Below are 16,113 nucleotides of genomic sequence, written 5' to 3'. Positions count from 1 at the left end.
TATGCACTGGTGATTCTGGCGTCAAACATGATGACCATGATAACTCTTCAGAACTGTACATCCTGTACATGTGATGTTACAGATAATAGATTTTACATTTTCCACCGTGCATGACACCTGAACTCTGACACAGTGGTAACCCTTGACACTAACTTGAACCAAACTGGCATGAAACTTTGAATATCCTTAATCTTTAGCAAAACTCTGAACTCAACAAGGTTGAACCTTGACACAAAGTTGACCCATGACACAACGCTGACCTTTGCATAACACTTCGACCAATATCATACATAGACCAAAGCTTAGACCAAGTGTTGAGATAACAGCCAGTGTATGATTGCATCATGAAATTTATCAAAATTATATTTATTCCCACATTTGAAAGAGTTTTTTACAAAAGTGTAATTTTGATAATTTTCTGTTCGTTCTTGTGATAAAGTTTCATTTTCGACAATCCATTGTAAATTTGTCATTAAATTATTGCATTACATGAAGTTACACTTGAAAAAAAATTATCTTACTATTTTATACAGAAGATATCAAAATACTTTATATAATAATCACACCTTAATCAAGTGTAAGAGTCATATGCAACTTCTTGTAAGTACTGATTTTTTAAAAATATATCATATAATTATTTAGAAATATAATATTGACACTGTAACCGTTTAGGAAAAAGTTTGAAAATTGGACATTTCAGAAAAACTTGCCTTCACGCAATTTCAAAAAGGAGAAAGTTATTTTTTAATTTACAGTTTGCATAAAAATTACTAGAGGAAAATTAACGAATTTTTATCCATGTAATTCTAGTCGAGTCATTGTTGCTAGTTATAGAAATCTGGTAAGGGACACACCTGTCATGATTGACAGGTGTGTCAAAGGTAAAAAAAAATGATTTCTAAAAGTGGCAACGCGAATGAGATAAGCGAAGTTCATAGGAATGATTGCTGAGAATAAACAACATCAACATTTCACTGTCAAAGTCTGGTAGAAAAATGAAGGCCTAAAAAGAGTTTGATAAAGATATAGATGAAGTAAAAGAAATAAAATGTGGGTGACAAATATTTCAAGAAATGGCATCTCGAATTTAGAAATCTAAGGTAAAAAGTTTGAAAGAATCCTTGACCATTCTTGAACTTAAAAATGACTACTCTCTGGACACGACACATAAAATTAGATCTTTCTATATTTGGTGGGGGGGGGGGATGTCTGCAAGAATGCAGTATTCCTTTTTTGCCATCTTGAATTTCTTCTGGTGAGATCTCAGCGTTCCCAAAACCATTTTCTGTAAATTTTACCTCAGAACTCCTCCCTTCCCTGATTGCATCTTCTTTACGATAGATTCTGTTTACAGATCTTACTGTCGAGCATACTACAGTGCTGTTGTCATGGCACCACCTTCCAGCGACGTCCCTGTCTCTTCATCCACAATATTACTATCAAAAGTTGGATTGTCAACACCACCTTCGGGTGATTTCCTAGGTATTTGAGAAAAATAGCATCAATGGCAGAGTGCTCCCATTTGTACAATTCTACCAGACCAGACTTCATGTAAATTAAGTCAGTTTACGCCTTGAAAATTGAAAGACTCCGTAAAAAAAACAATTAAATCATTCCCTTTTCAAATCAGAAATAAATATTTGAGGTCACCGTGCAAAATTTTGTACCAGAGAGACAAATTACTCGATATTTACCGACACTTGAAATTCAAAATGGTGTCCATCACTGTGTTAACTTTATGGAGAAAATTAACTTTCGAATTTCAATAAAATTAAGTCAACGAAAATTTGAAATAGTCCATGAGCTCTAAAATGAGCCCCCACAAGTGGCAGAACAAAGAAGTAAAAGTTTGGGTGTTTCTGAACATGAGGTGCATGCTAAGCTAAGTATACTTGAAAAGGGCATTTTCCTTCAGAACTGACGAACTGGGCTAAAACTTTGAATATCCGAATTTCATTATCATTAGCACACATTTGAAAACAGTTGACCCCTAGGAACCTACAGAAAACAGATGCCTACAGAGATAGTGAACTTTGAAATATACAAATTCTCTTGGAAATTAAAGTTTTGGTCAAAATAACTTTTCCTCTCAACCAACTTGCTGTTAACTTTTACATTTGGTTAAAGGGATTTCTCCATCGAGACTCGATTAAACAATTTGAGTCTGTAAATGTCGGGCCAAATTGAACAAAGAAGGCAAATGGCTGTCGCCAGCAGACAATATTTTGCATGGAAAGCTAGCACCTAGAATCGCAATACGGGGTATTCGAAAAATAATAACTTGAATTGCAGCTGCAAATAGACTACCATATACTCACTCTTCGTCGACTATGAGTTTGTCAAGCTCATTCAAAACTTCAGTTTCAGCTTCTACAGGTGACGGGGGTGCAGGGAGAGGTTCATCTGTCTCTGCTGGTGCCTCAGCTGCTTGTGTTTCTGGAGGGGGAGGAGGTAGCTCGGACGTATCCTTTATTTCTTCATAGTGAGGGGGGTCTTTCGGCATTTCCGCTTGTACATCCCCGGATGTCTCCGTTATTTCTTCATAGTGAGGGGGGTCTTTCGGCATTTCAGCTTGAACATCTGTGGGACTGGTGGGAGTCGGTTCTACACTGGCTGTTGTCACAGTCACACTCTCCGGTTCTTTGGTTTCATTTTCATGGTTAACCCGGGCAACGATCACGTCTGAGCGTTGGGTGTTGCCCGATTCCAACTCACTCATTTCCTGAGCGATGTCTCCCTTGCGCACCTGGGTTGAAGCCTCGTCCTGGGTCATGGCTTTGGTGATCCAAGCTTGGTAAACCAGCGTGCCTTCATCCTTCTTCCCCATGGTGGCGTGGCCGTAGCCGTTCCCGGTCATCAGTTCCGAGAAATCATCTTTCGGCATCTTTTCCAACCTTAAAAAATAACACAGGTGCGTGACGAAATGTTATGATTTTGCACTAAACTTGTGTTGGCGCCAACTTTTGTGACATAACTTCACTCTCAGTCCAAAAATGTTAGTGTTTTATGAAGCTGTGATGACGACATACCATTCTGTCACTAACAACTTTTTCTCATCCATACCGGTATTTGAATTGCCCAGAATTCCATGGCGAGTACCCCGAAAAAGAGAGTACGATTCGCGAAATGAAGCGAATAATTATAACTTAGTGCCATACACGTGTGCATAAAGAGAAGTCGCAGTTACAGTTCAATCTTGCAATGGTCACAAGACGATTATGTTAAAATAATACAGTATTGATATTTTACGTCTCATTTCGACTGACGATATTCATTTTTACGTTGTTTTATTGCATTAACATTGTGTCGACAACGTTCGCAGAATTGAAATCAGCAATTATCATGCGCATCTTGTCATTCACAGATCTTGCCGAAGAGCTGATTGATGGTAACGTCCATTAACTCTGAGGAATAGAAAGACCTAAAAAACTGAAGTTGATGCCACAGACAGATCATTTTTTGATTCATATAGAACAAAAAAAACAGTAAAAGTCGCAAAAAGTTGCCGTGACTTTTCAAATAATATCTCACCTCTTCTTTCTGCGATACCATACCCACACGATTATCAATACAACGATCAGACAAAGGATGCAGAAACAGATCAAGGCGATGACCCAAGGTTCAAGAGCAAGTGAATAAGTGTCGTCTTCTTCCTCGGGCTGGGGCACCTGAACAGTGTATCCTAGTTCCTGCTCCAAATCTGAAGCGTGCTTGATCAACATGTTTGTCAAAGATTCACTCGACATGAGAAGTTCGTGCGATTGACTTGGTTTGGTAATATAGCACGCAGCCACCATGTTACTGTCATCAGTACACTGGTACTCCATGTCTGTACAGGAACCTTCATCGTACACCACAACATCTCGGGCGCTACAGTGTTATCAGAATAGTTTTGAAACTTTAGCGTACGTTTTGCCACCAACAAGTGCTCGAGGAGCTCTCTTTCAATAATAATACGCAATGTAAACCACTACACAACTATGTACTTATTTATACAGAAAACTCACACAGATAACGTTTCTTACACGATCAAAAGAATTCATATATGAAAATCACATGTTTCTCATGTGATTGATTATAAGTATCCTGGTCAAGTTTATGTGTGCTTTTAAGTACACATTCGTGTATCTAGGTCATACTGGCCAGCTTTTTTGTGTGCCAGCTCAAAAGTATGAAATAAGCCTAGTGGACGTTTCAGCGATAAATGAATACTAATGAAATAATATGGACCTATACGTGCACAAACTTTAACTCACCTTATTATCAATGGTTCACTTGGATAACAGTTTTCGTAGGGATTGATACACCAATCATTAGCATATTTAGCAAGAGCATTTCTGTATTCTGCGCTATTCCACTAGAAGAAAAAAACGGGAAAAACATGAAAAATAATCTTGAATATTTACACCTAAACCATTTTCTCATTAAGTCTGTATGTCCATCAAAGTATTCCCGAATCTCTCGGCACTCAAGTCAGTCATTCTTGTCTTTCATTGTCTATCTGTCAGTCTGTCTGTCTGTCTGTCTGTCTGCCTGTCTGTCTGACTATCACAGTGCCTGTCCATTTTATCCGTCTTCGGTCGACATTGAGGTCGTTTAGCGAAGCCTCACAACTTCACACCATCAAGCTACGGACAACAACCTTGTCTGAAATACTTTGAACTGAAAATCTTCAACGGCAGGAAAATGTTAATAGTTTTAGTAGTAAAAGGAATTTCATTGCAGGATGAATTTTCTCTATAATTTTGCATGGTCCCGTCAATGTATTTGGCTGTAATGCACGGAACAGTCAGCACACTTCAAAAGAAATCACTGCATGTATATGGCTAATATTGTGCTGAGTTCTTCCTCAAGCAGTATATGCACCTCAGAATTGAAAGACTTAAAATTTTGCTCAAACGTGTCCGAAGGTAGCTGTCGACAATTCTGACACAGGGATGTGTCATGTTTCATAATTGAGGGAGCTGATTCGCGATTTTGGTGTCACCTTGCACAATTCGGTGCTAGAAAGCAAATTACTCATGACCTACTGCTACTGACGTTTGAAATTTAGCATGGTCGCCATCCCCGTTATGACTCTATGCGGAAAAATGCAATTTTCGATTTTAACAAATAAGCCGGCGAGAACGTCATTCACTCCACGAGCTTCAAAATGAGCCCAAACAGGTGGTTGGGTAAAAGGTTTTGTAAAAACTGGAAAGTGTGAGCATATGTCTCCGAGAAGCATTATACTGTACAGTATCGTTTCAGAAAATTAAGTGTGGGAGTAAGTTAATATCATTTATAAATCTCATTTATGTGCTATAGAAGAGAAATCTAAATACTTTTTTAACTTTTCAAAACAATTATTTAACGAATGAATTCATGGCTACTGCTGACAGCTGATACTTTACCCCGGCATAAGACGTTCCAAGTTCAGCCTCAACGCCTCCTTCTTCGACCAGTTCAGGAATTGGCGAAGGGTTCGGCAATTCAGTCGTTGTTCGCGGTCTTGTTGTGACAGGTGGGACCGGGGCCGTGGTGGTGTCATCGGGCCCGGAAGTGGTAGCCACGGTTGGCGCCGCCGTCGTCGGATCGTCCGTTACATCGTCATCCGTGGTACCGACGGGCAGAGGTACAGTGCTGGTGGAGGCTGGAAGTCAAGTATTTGCAAACATTATACAACCATATCATAGCATACTTCCCGATTTGTGAATGTGAAAACTAAAGAGAAGACAGTTCAATTAATCCAATAGAGATTCACGTTGTTGTGAAAAACGATCAGAATTACCCATATTGACGTGGCTTGCACAGACTGGTGCGAAATATCTATTTAATAAAAAACAGGGTTAACATCCATAAACTAATGTCTAGCCATAATCACTGAAGCGAGACAAATCGTAATCGCTGATATCCCCGTCTACGTCCCACCTGTACCTGCTCAGCGCACACAGTGTCGGCGGAGAAAAATAATCCTTTCATTTACTATCAACAGATCACGAAATAAAACCTAAAACGTTCTAGTAATTATCTATTTTTGCACAGTTTTTACTCTTTATATGAAACCAATTCCTCAAATTCTGTAAAACCACACAAAAATAAACAGTACAGAAACCACGACATCAGTGATAGCACGGTGACCATTGCCATGGAAACTACAGCTGCTGGATGTCATCAGGGACCCTGAAGCGAGATATCGATGTCAACTTTTAAACCATGGTTTTTACGTTACCGCCAGAATTACATAGACTTTGTTATCTTTCTGCCTAGTATAAGATACGATGGTTGTAACGTTTTTCTTCATTATCTTTGTTACAGAAAACAAGTAAATTTTCTTCTTCGGCTCAAAATTGTGGACATGCAAAGTGTTACCAGTATAGATAAACGCATAAACTGCAGTATGCGATATTATCATTTTCAAGTGAATTCCAGCAATAATAATGTAGGATAGGTAGACGTTTCCTTCTCAATTATCCTTCGTTATCATCAAGGATCGAGTGTGCCTCAGAATTGTCACGAGGGATGGACTATCCCTCAGAATTGTTATGAGGGATCGACTATCCCTCATAATCATCATGAGGGATAGACTGTCCCTCAGAATTGTCACGAGGGATGGACTATCCTTCAGAATTATCATGACGGATGATGGTCGTTTCTCAGAAGGTGTCTAAGGTCTTACAAGGGCTAGTCAATATTGGAAGAGTCTTTAATGCAATAGTTGTTAATTTTTGCAGCTTCACCACTTTTTTGCGTCTCAGGACTCTGGAAAATAGTGTGGAATTCTGAGGGAAAGTATCCATGCTCCCAAAAAAAGTGTGTGCCGTTTCTATGATTAACACTCCCATGATAAATGCTGTAACTTTGACTTTACTGATTGCAGTATTGCAGGAGTTAGAGGGCAAAACTATGAATTGAGAGTCTTACATACAGGCAGTCATAACCGGGTCCTTTCAAATTTTCCCATGCATTTGAAGCTTTTTATTCTCGATACAATAAATCTTTCAAGACTGTACAATAAATCTTTCAAAAGTTATTTTCAGTCTGCCAGCTTTGATAACAGGGATATGGGTCGTGACTTCGCTGTGACACCTTGCGCAGTGAAGAATTACAAATTATTAACGTTGGTGCACCAAGGTTTATTTTTACAACAGTAAATGAAAGACTGAAATTCTGCATGCGATGCGGACCAACGAACAACATGTAATTATTGAATAAGGCACGAAAAATAAAACAACATTTATCTAATTGCAAGCGATTTTTGCTGATGGGAATCTTTGGACCAGGAATAGTACATGATTTATCTCCGTTTCTGCGAGACTGATTGTCATAGTTTGTCAAAGACAGAATCTGATAACGAAATCTCTGCAATGCCATCCAAGATTTTGATGAACGCATCTATAAAAGCCGCTTAATGTTTTAATGGCAAGAATTAAACATACCGAATATGAGCAAAAGCATCGTAAAATATGACTTGTAGCGACACATGCGACATCTCTGCATACATGTTTCATTCATTTCAATTTCATAGAATTCCGTTAATTAAAGTTTGAAGTATGAAACGACCAATAAGATTGTGACAATATTTCAGTTCAGCTCGAGCTATTCCATTTTAGCAGCGGGATGGGATGGGTCACCTGCCCTGAACGCCCCTGCTTGTCGACATATTATACTTAGCTGTCTCTGAATTTGACTTAGTTTCTGACAAGAATCGATTTACCATCGCTTTTTTACCTCTGACCCAGTGCTGCTGTTGTAATTACGCACACTCGCGCGTGTTGTAATCATGAGTACCCTGTCAGGCGTAAGGCATCCACTGATAACGGCGGTTTTCGCCACGACCTTTGACCCTCTCAGCCCCATAGCACTGTGTTTGTACAAGTCCAACTTGTTGAAGCCGAAAGATAGTACATCAATATGTATATGTGCACAGACGAAAGGATTAAAAATCTATGCTAGACTGACCAAGACAGGCGACCTAAATATTTGAAGTATGAAAGCCCTTCATTTTAACATTTGTAAAGCTCCTGGGGAGATTCTACACGCACCTAAAACTGGTGATATATGTTTTTAAATTTACGAATCGTGATTCTTTTGTTGCCTGGATATGAAGGAGCGCGCGAAGCGGTTTGCAATCACTAGGAAGACGATAATTTGGCCCAAAATGGCAAATTTACTCCTTGCAGTTGCTACCACTTAAAATTAGAAGTCGACTTGCGCAGAAGAAGGTAGTTCTTTCATGGTACAATATGATAATTATTGTTATTATACCAGATATATTATATCAGATGACGTCACTAAAGGCGAAGTGATTTTTTAATACACTAGCACAATGATACTGTGTCAGTTTGCGGATGTTTCATCTTTGATCTACTTTTATTTGTCAAAGGTGTTGTTTTAGACACACTTTGGGTGGAGGAACCCGGCAGTCCGTTAGTATTAAGCGGAAATAGAAGGACACATAGCAAATGTCCTCTGCTTCACTAGATGCAGTGTTGTTGTAAGATATTTACACTTTGACCCCATTACAGAGCACTCCCACATTTGTTCTTAGATTTAAATGGAGATACGGAGTTTGCAGACGCCAAGGTTTATATATTTAAGCCCCGTCAACCAGTGAGATATTACGTGTTAAGTCAAATTTTGTAAGCACTGGCTTTTTACGAGAATGAAACACCGCAATTCAATTAAAGCTCCATTGGTTGTTCATTTTGCATTTTACTCACCGAACAATACCATTCAATCTTCGGAGAGGTGGCTTAGATTCTCGTTATTAAGGTAGAACGCGCCTCGGGGACAGATATTCGGACTTGCAAACTTTTACAATTCTTTTCTAACATACCACTTATGGGGGTTCATTTTAAAGTTCTTGGTGTAAGAAAACTTTTCACTGGTTTAGTTTTTCGAAATTCGAAAATTTTATTTTTCTCCATGAATGATGAAGTTAACACAGGGATGGCGGCCATTTTGAATTTTAAATATCGGAAATCTTGGGTTATTCTAGTACCAAAATTTGCACGGTGACCCCCACCCCGATTTTTTACTTTTGATTTTGAAAGAGAATGGTTGAAAGATTCCTTACGGAAAATTTGAGCCAAAATTAAAGTCTTTCACTTTCGAGGCACATACTATTGTCATTGAAAGTGTCTCGGCTTCAATCCCTGGCGATGGACTGGTACAGTTTTTCACAGTTTTGTATACTCGCTCGCGGCGGCCGTATATAACTTGCAAGTCGAAGTGATTTAGTTCGCCGAATCTCGGTTGTACGTTCGTCGCCAGTTTGAAAAACTTACGTTATGTGGCAATTTTACATAAGCTGCTTTTGATTAAACCATCTTTTTACGTAGTTTCGAAAAAATGCAAAAAGATACAGCTAATGGGAGCTTTAATTTACCAATCTTCTGTTTTTCGCGCGAAATTTTAATTTGAAGTAACTGTGAGAACATTTTATGGATGGTACCTTTATCTGTACTGATTCGATAGCATGGTTTATGCCACTTTTCATTTTATTCAATAATTGACTAATTATGGGCACTGACAAAATAAAAATATGTGTGTTTTAGTTAAATACCTAGTTTACCGATATTTGTTAAGCTTCTACAGTACATCCCATAACCAAGCTAGTCCCAGACGAATTGCCTGTTTGTGTATCAGAGTTTGCGTATTTAATACGGTAAATCATAAATTCAGCGTAGAGCTAAATGCATCTTGTTACGTCATTTCCTGTTTTATCGTCCAGAATTTAGCTTCTGTTGTACGTTTTTTCCCCTATATTCTACCATTAACATCATGTCTGCATGCAGTTACATTGCAAACCTCCTATATTATGCATATGGCTCTTACTATCATCTCTTACGTCATCTAGCATTTAGCCTAGTATACATTTAGTATACCTCGTCCCGAGCTTGCTTGGAGCTGGCAATAAGCTAGTCACCATAATGAATTGGCGCCATGAGTAATCGTTAGCCACAAGAAAAGAAAATATCTCTCTAAGTGAAGTATTAAAATATATCCAGAAGGATGCAGGATTCATAAACATTACTGCAAACTGCCTGCAATTGAGACCCTCGTACTAGCATTAATTCTGTTGCTTGCTGTGGACAGATAGACCGGACAGCGATAAACATGGTAACGCATTGGAAATGTACTCTCTCCCTCCCCTTGCGATCTGTGAGTCGCGTCTTGTATGCACTTAAAATGGGTCGATTGCCGTCGAACCTTGTGAGCACAGGTTAACCCTAATGCCCGCCGGACATGGAGTGTAATCGAGTAATTGATGACAAGCGATTAGTTAACCGCTCACAATTTTATCGTCTTAAAGACTATTCTCGCTGCCCGACATGAACATGCATACGTGAGTACCGTGCGTAATCTCTGCCGAGACTGTCAAGATGATATAAGGTCGGACATTTCTCTTAAAAGATGTCTTGTGCGGTTGTAAAAATTCCTGAGGTGCGTAAAGTTTAGCAGGTTACAACAAGTTGACCCCGGTCGAACACTGTAGTTTACATCAAAATTGACGAATTTACTGGGCTATTAGGACGGTAGCTGTCGCTCTCTTCACTGGCTACATACAGATGCTCAACGACCACAACCTGACTTAGGTCACTCAAATGTAATAGGTAGGTACAACGTGCGAAAACTTCGCCCGCGGCAAATCATGACGCACGATAAAGCTTTGCACAGTGACCGCCTCGAAGTGGTAAAAGGTGTCGTCATATTTAAAATTAAATATTAGCTTGACCGACTCATACCCTGTGTGGAATCGTTGACAGAAAAAAAGGACACATAGCATATCGAGATATCATGTTACGACCAAAATATGCCACCGTCCTCTAGTTACGCATTAGTGTGCGTGTGCATATGCGTGTAAATAAATCAATCGGAGAAAATATTCTTTTGATTTTCAAACTTTATGTGTACAGGTCATCCGCTTGCGTGCAACATATTTGCTCACCGTGTTTGTACAACGCAAAACACAAAGATAGCCTCTTTTGAAGGCCAAATTTAGCGTCATAAAAAATGATCGTTTATGACAGGTTATCTGCAGAATTTACTTGTTGAAAAAAACTCTACAACAGAAAAGATAGTCATGTGACCGTCGTCACAACTCATGAGATGGTAGGGGTTCGCTGAGTTCCTTGCACACGGTTTTAAAGTTGACTTGGACGATTATCATTTGTGTCTTCTTTGGACAATGTAGTGTGCTTTTGCGACATTTATGTCTCACAATCTTTCTGCGCGTGCTCTCTCTCCTTGCGCCGTGTAACAGAAATCATCGATGGCTCTCCAAAGTACAAGCTTAAAGAGAACATTTATTAAAGCCTATATTGATATCTGCCACTGGCATCATCATCAATCATACCGACTAAATTCACAAAACTTTATTATTTGGAGACAAAGTTTGCGATTCATGGAAATCGCAGAAAGTCACTACCACCTGTTGCGCGCGTTCGCCTCGTATCGGTGCCTCAGTCGTTTGGCTTCTTGGAGGAAATTCCCGTTGCTAAGCAACACCAGGAGGACAAACTCACAAGTTTCCATTCTCTTCGCTCGGTGTGTACTACGCAAATTTACCGTTCAAGTCCAAATTTGCACTTCTGTCGCAATAAGCAGCCTTGGGACGCTACCGTTAAAACTTTCCATACGATGACAGTCTAGCTGTCCGAATGTCTCTCATCTTTAAATGTCGACTCATGCGCTGCATCTCGGAACTAGAAAAGATGACCGTACTACGTCACGCGAATATTGTTGAGTGAAATAAATCAGGGCAAAAATAGGTCAAGAGGTCATGAATTTTAAAGGGCATGAATGGTGACCCCAACATTCAAATACATAAATGTACAGATATCGTATCTTCTGAACAATTGACGTAATAAAGACGTGTCAGCAGATCTCTGAACTCTAATTTTGTTGGCTGTAGATTGGAACATTAAATATATACAATTTGAAGGACATTATTCTTGTAACAATTGTTATAAAAATGGTTTCAAGGAATTTTTGTCCAAAATAGAAATACAATTCTTTATGGACTGTCAGTGACTTCGATGCTTGACTAACAATATGAACACGGATGGGCACATTGACCGGCAGACGGTAGACACAAAAGAAGTCATGTATTAAGATTTAGTGACGTTATTGAATTTTAAGTCAATTTGTGTCTAGGGAGATTAAAATCCGATCGGTGCTGTAATAGAAATGCCCGCCCTGTAGACATTCCAAGCTTGTGTTTGCTGGATCAGAAAATTCATTCTGAGAGGATTAAGGGATTAGTCTGTGGATATTAAGACGTATAATTTATGAGAAATGAATGGTACATTTTTTTACTTTGATAATACTTTGGTGACTTAGTGTTCAGAACCCTTAAGCTCATTTTCGTCCCCCTGCCGGCATTCAAGGGTATGGCCAATACATGTACCGCCTTGCGCCTGTGTTATACTCAAATTTGCGTAATTGTACTGTGGGGCCTCACGTTTACTCTTTTAAAAACTCTTTTAAAATACTTTCCCTAGATTTAAGAGAACTAAGCTACACAAGTGTTTGTTTTCACTTGGTTCGTAGGTGTTACCATTAGCGGTGTACGACGATGGGTGTCCCCTTGATGACTGGGTTTTAATCACCGGGCCGCTCCCATGCAGAAGATCACCCGTTAAGTCAACAAACCGCCCCGATTATGCCACGTTTGAACTTATCAGTAATATCGCAACGTTTCTCAATTAACACCAAAAATTTACTGTAATCGTTAAACGCCAACTATTCACTGTTTCATGCATTTCTCATGTTCCATTTTGAGAGAAATTCAAACACATGATACGACAGACCGGCCATTGTTAGGTAGTGAAGTTAGGTACAGGCGTCTGTATATATTTGGACTTTACTCGCGTCTTTAGATATGACTAGACTTGTAGATGCAAAGCCAGCAGCACTGTTCGCACCAACGTATGGTGATTGTGGATTGTAAATGAATGAAGAAGCGATCAGATCGTGGAAACTAGGTTCCCCAATTATTTTTCCATCTGTATAATTCGTTTTAACGATAGCGTGTCAATAGAGTAAGACTGCGAGTCTTGTAAATCATTCCGTTTACTATATCCGGTCCCTCTGACCTTTTGCACACAATCGCCATGTTTTACGAAATGAGTGTCTGCTAACTAAATCCACAATTGCTGTTGCAACCAGCGATACTCAGGGACCTCAGTTCCAAAATGATTTCTCGTCTCCAGGCCTCTTTTGAAATTTGTCATTACGATTTTCATAACCTGCAACATGCCACACCTAAGTAAGTTGGAACACAGATGTCGTTTGCACGTGAAAAAGCAGTGGAGCATTTAAAACAAAAGTAAACTAAAAGCACAATAGGGTAACCGGTTTTCCGCAAGTGATGTGTACCCTCGTAATACCTACAGCGTATGACAACAAAAAGTGAAGGGTACTCACACTGTATTATAAAGCGTACTTACACTGACAGAAACGAGCCTCCAATGCTAATAACACCAGGACCAGTAAACTCGCTAACTTAGCCATCTTCACCATATCGTTTAACTTTTCAGCTTCTGGCGCGACTGGACCCCGACGTGATGTTGGCGTCAAAACCTATTCGTTTTGTCCTGTGTTGGGCAAAGTCACTGCGAGCCTGCTAAACCATTTGAGGCCGCAATGTTTTGGTAAACCAAACCTGTAAGTGGCGGTAGGGTGTGGTGACTTGTGTTACCTGGCTGCGATGAAACCCAAACGCTTTGCTCTGCAGTGAGAAAAAAAATTGATGCCTTATCGTATTGATTAGGTTCAAACTATTATAAATAGGGTGGGCTCGTTGTCCGCTTTTCATTAGCATATATTTTAGCGTTCTCGATATTTCATTCGTTCTGTTTGGTTCTCAGATTATATTAGTTTTCAAACTGCCAGTTTCTCCATGATGGATTTGACGATAAAATTTCGTGGTCAACGTTCCAGCGTTTGTCGAAAATTCCTCTTGCAGCCCATTGCGAGAATGGACCCGCTTTGTGGTTATACATTCACAGGGGTTAGATTGTACGTCACGACAGGTGCATGGCTGAGTTGCCGACACCGTAACGCATGGGGGAAAAGTATTTCCTGTGCCTGCCTTTGAAGGAAATTCCATGATCACGACCAGACTCCGGAAAATGTCTGAAAATTTCCGATTTGAACTGCCCACTGAACGCGATGATTTTTCCCCGTCAGTTAAGAAATTCTCGAATCGTTGATTTTTACTCAATACAAGCATATAGTTTGGGGACAAAAGTTTGCTACCTGTAGGTCAACACCTGCCGGCTTCAGTGATTTCACTGAAATGTTAGATTTCGAGAAAAATGAATTTTCTTTTCTCTTCTTGTGCTGTCTACTGAAATGAAATTACAACCAGAACATGTGTTTGGTATTTAGTTGTAATCAACATGTCGATCCACAAGGTATAGTCATATAGTCAAAGTACTTTGTGTTGCTTAGCAACGTCCACCACGCTAAGAAAGACCGCTTTACTTCAATGAAAGCGGCAGATTGAAGTAAAAATTAAAGTATAAAGGTTAGGCTTCACTGTTACATCACAAGTAGTTAGGCGTGAGTATCAAAGCATCTTCTGGTCAGTTAGTTGGCATATCCCGACGTTTGTGGTCAACTGACCTTTTAGTACTTTTGCAGTGGTTCGTAAAAGTACACGAAAACGTTACTATGGCGATGAGTCACGTCTCTTTTTTTCGTATCATCTCATTTTGCATGTCTGATAACATCTTATCTGCTTCAAAGGGAAACACTGTTGTGCCTGGCTGTTCTTATCGCGTTCATTACCCGTTAACTTGAACTCAAATTAAACCGTACACTCCAGCGTCATTTAAAAAATATAATTCTACGATGATTCGCGTTGATTTCATTTGATCAAATCACTCATCTTTATGGTGTTGAAAGCATTGAATGGCCTTGAACCGTGAAAGTAACCAAGACGTCCATAAATGAGCGTAGTGTAGAGAAAATGCTTTTCACCAACCTTCGCTCAAACATCGCTTCCTACGATATGATTATATGAATGTCTTATCCTGTGTCACGTGACTTGCTGAGTTAGCTGCACCAGCTCGTATCACGGGTAGTATCAGGCTGCTCATTAAAACACATTTGAAATTCCCACGCATTAAATTCTTTCAATAGGACAAGAATGAGGAAACCCGTCTTTCTGATAAGATGTTATAACTGCTGCCAGCAAAATTGTCTAGTCACTGATTGTTTTCCAAGCTTTTCTACACACTACATTTCTTTTCGTCTCTGACCGCACAAAGATAAAAACTTATTTGTAGTCAACGATTTAAAGTATGTTAATTAGATTTTCTGATCAATGGAGCGTGAACTTTGCTATTACTGCCTGTATGGAAGGCTTGTTAATCTAAATGAATAATATAGAAAAGTGATTACTTCAAACCCGTTTAGTACGAGAAAACACTTTCTGTAATAGGACAAAAGAAAATATTTGTGTCTCCTGGAACATGCCTCCCGGTCATTAGGCTGATGGACCGGAAAATTATTTATTACTGTCATTGACCCAAAGCAAACGGAAATTTTTCACGAATTTAGATCCTATTGTTTGAAATGTATGATGCAAAAAGTTAAGGGTCGGTGAGTTTAAATAGGGAGCAGTGGGTTACCGGAAGCACAGTGGCATATTTTTTCTCTCCCAGACTACAGTGTTATCAGAAACATGAGCGATCTCAAACTCTCATAATTCCTTGGTTAGAGGGACTGTGGTTAAATCATCGACAGAAGAAGGCAACCCACTGTCTATGGTTTAAGGAGACGTCATTATTTATGGCCTGGGGGTCAGAGGAATTTCATCGGAAACTCCAAAATTTCGAGTAACCCCCCTTGCCAACCGTGATGAATTTGAGTAACCCCCTCTTTAACTCAGAAATTTTGGCTGACCCCCCCCCAACTTAGAAGAGTTAAATACTAATACATGTATTTGTACAATTTACAAAAATACAGCAATAGTAAAGATTTTTCAAATTCTGATGTACCCTACTAGATTATTATCGGTTTTCTTATGACGGTTGTAAAAGATGAAACCAACAAAATGAAATTCACGGTCACAACAAACTACAGATATAAAAGCTCACGCTGAAATCAGTATCCAAC

At 39.4% G+C, this 16,113-nt stretch overlaps 1 protein-coding gene across 1 annotated transcript; it reads right to left on the bottom strand.

The window, feature by feature from the left end:
- Positions 1-347: 347 nt before the first annotated feature.
- LOC139138304 (uncharacterized) lies at positions 348-13,731 on the bottom strand. Its single transcript, XM_070706617.1, has 6 exons — positions 13,437-13,731; positions 5,394-5,632; positions 4,257-4,357; positions 3,532-3,870; positions 2,319-2,894; positions 348-1,478 (listed from the first exon to the last, which is right to left on the bottom strand). The coding sequence occupies exons 1-6, from the start codon at positions 13,507-13,509 to the stop codon at positions 1,373-1,375; spliced, it is 1,434 nt and encodes a 477-aa protein (XP_070562718.1). The 5' UTR covers positions 13,510-13,731; the 3' UTR covers positions 348-1,372.
- Positions 13,732-16,113: the final 2,382 nt, after the last annotated feature.

This window comes from Ptychodera flava, chromosome 8, assembly GCF_041260155.1.
Source record: "Ptychodera flava strain L36383 chromosome 8, AS_Pfla_20210202, whole genome shotgun sequence".
NCBI classification, from domain to species: domain Eukaryota; kingdom Metazoa; phylum Hemichordata; class Enteropneusta; family Ptychoderidae; genus Ptychodera; species Ptychodera flava.
Note: the sequence above shows the minus strand (reverse complement) of the source record. Positions and strands in the feature narration are given on the sequence as shown.